General features: G+C 34.4%; 1 protein-coding gene across 1 annotated transcript; it reads right to left on the bottom strand.

Moving 5' to 3' along the window:
- Positions 1–1374: 1374 nt before the first annotated feature.
- Positions 1375–2225, bottom strand: LOC132177321 (MLP-like protein 28). Its single transcript, XM_059589591.1, has 2 exons — positions 1891–2225; positions 1375–1793 (listed from the first exon to the last, which is right to left on the bottom strand). The coding sequence occupies exons 1-2, from the start codon at positions 2075–2077 to the stop codon at positions 1528–1530; spliced, it is 453 nt and encodes a 150-aa protein (XP_059445574.1). The 5' UTR covers positions 2078–2225; the 3' UTR covers positions 1375–1527.
- Between the last annotated feature and the right edge of the window lie 285 nt (positions 2226–2510).

Consider the following 2510-nt stretch of genomic DNA (forward strand, 5'->3'; position numbering starts at 1 on the left):
TTTTTTTGCTAAGGGACTAGCATAATGTAAGTTTGGGGGTATTTGATGAGCGTCAAATATTGCATATATGAGCTCCTTAATTTGCATTTGTTAATCCTTTACCTTTATTATGTTCTTATGTTTTGTGCTAGTTTTGGTGTCTAAGTGTTTTGCAGGTTGCTAAAGGAAAACTGCAGTCTTAATGTGAAAGATACAAAGGAGTTGGGAAAAAGTGCAATTTTGGAAGTGCGATCGAGCGCATGTGAACTCGAGCTCAGCAAGGGCACTCTCGAGCATACCCCCGCCTATGCCTAAGAGCTGCGTTGCAATAGCATTGATGCACGCCCGAGTGCGATCGAGCACACTCGTATGACCTAAAAAGCACCGAAACCCTAAATTAACATTATAAATAATATTCTTGTCTAGGGAAATGCACCAAGGAGGCACTGTTCAGTGTATTTTTCGAGTTTCTGTCATTTTGTAGCTTTGTACTTAGTTTTGATGAATTATATTATTTTTAATATGATTTTTATAGTCATGAGAGGCTAAACGTACAACTAAGGTTGAAGATGAAACCTCACCGGCCATTGATTGACATCATATTTTCATGTAATGTTCGTACAATTTCGATGTTTATTAATTGTAGTTGCTATTCTATTTCAATTCAATTATTTGATTAAATTCTTTTAATTGATTGTTTCAATTATTATTTGTGTAAATGTTGGATATTTAGTGTTTTTCATCCGACGGATACATTGAATGATTCAATTGAAATTAGATATCCATTGTGATTCGTCAATCAAACGGATACATTGGATGATTTGATTTGATTTGAGTTGGGTATTCTTTGTGATTTGTATAATGGATGGATTCATTGAATGTTTCAATAGGTCATTTTTATGAAAAATAGAACATGCATAGGTTTTCATCATTCTTCGGATGTATGTACAAAACATTAGAATTTGTGCTTTGATTTGGTGAGTGTGAATTTTGAAACCATAGTATTTTTATCATTTGATTTAGTTAATTTTATTTAATTTATATTTTTGCAAGAAAAATCACACAATTTTTGGAACTAGGTCAAAATTCAATTAATTTAGATAGAAGTTTGTTTTTACAAACACAATTCCCTATGAATTCGACCTAATACTTGCAAAAGCTATATTGCAAACGACTCATGCACTTGCAAGTAACATTTAAAACTCTTTACACCCTAAAACAAGAAATTTCCATAAACCAAACATGTTCCAAGTTTTGTTAATTTGGAAGAGAGGAATGAAAAACGATTGAGCCAAGGCTAAGGATAGGATCTCCATATTCATCAACTAGATAATTAAATAGCTTGTAATAGGAATCGCATATCCCAGCAATAAGCTGCTTCAATAAGTCCAGACAATTTAAAACATATATATACATATAAATTATACTTTTAAGGAAAACACATATTACATAAGCGGCTTCAATAAGCCCACACAGACTTACATGATAGAATTATAAAAAACACAGTAACACTCCCGATCTTTTATTGTAGAAGTACAACCTTTTTGTCTATGCGGTAAGGTGAGCATCAATGTCTTTGCTGGCATCAATTGCAAACTGAAGCAATGTCTTTGGTTCTAGAACATCCTCCTTCAGCTTCTCGTATTCGAAGCTCCAGTGGACCAAGCTGCCCTCACCCTTGGGAGTAGCTTGAACAATGATTTTGAAGCTCTTGTACTCCTGCAGAAGATCCCCTTCAATCACTTTTAAAGTGACTAACTTGTTTGTATCATCTATTGCTTCAATTTTCTCCTTAACAACTTTAGCTTGCCCATCTATGATTTCACAAGACAAGAAACAATATTTAAAGATATTAATTAACATCATTCTGTATATTGCCCAGGAAATGAAAGAATAGAATTCCTAAATTACCATGGACATAATCCCAGTAGATGACAGAGCCCTCATTGCCCCAATCACCTTCATGCAAAGCACAACCCTGGATTTTGTCAGGGCAAACATTAGATATGTGGTGTGGCCTGCGGCTGAAAAGCTCATGAAACTTTTCAGCAGGAGCTTTAATTTCTACATCAGCCTCCACCTTACCAAATAGACTCATTTTTGCAGGTAGTTGTATTACAAGGCCAACTAGTTAGAGGTACTAACAAAACACAATGGCTAGAAGGTAAGGAGAATGTGTTGAGAAAACAGGTAGGGGTATTACCCTTAAATTGAAGGAAGGAGGTTTAGCATGTCATTTCCTCTAGGGACAACTTCTCGTGGGTTAGTTGAACAATTCTATCTACTTTACCATTTTAGTCTTTGCTCCCAAAAAATAATATTGTTTGTGATGTGCATGGAGAAACTTTTTAGGGCGGCCACAAAAGGTTGTAGCAGAGGCAATGTTCTCAAAAATGGAACTACCTGTTGGAAATAGTTTTAGATAGTACACAAATTCTCATTGATATAAAATAATTACAATATGAAAATTAACAATAAAATAAATAAAATACAAGAGATGAAAAGTAGAGTATGGAAAGATCTAACAATGC

Source organism: Corylus avellana, chromosome ca4 (genome assembly GCF_901000735.1).
Source record: "Corylus avellana chromosome ca4, CavTom2PMs-1.0".
In the NCBI taxonomy this organism is placed as follows: Eukaryota; Viridiplantae; Streptophyta; class Magnoliopsida; order Fagales; family Betulaceae; genus Corylus; species Corylus avellana.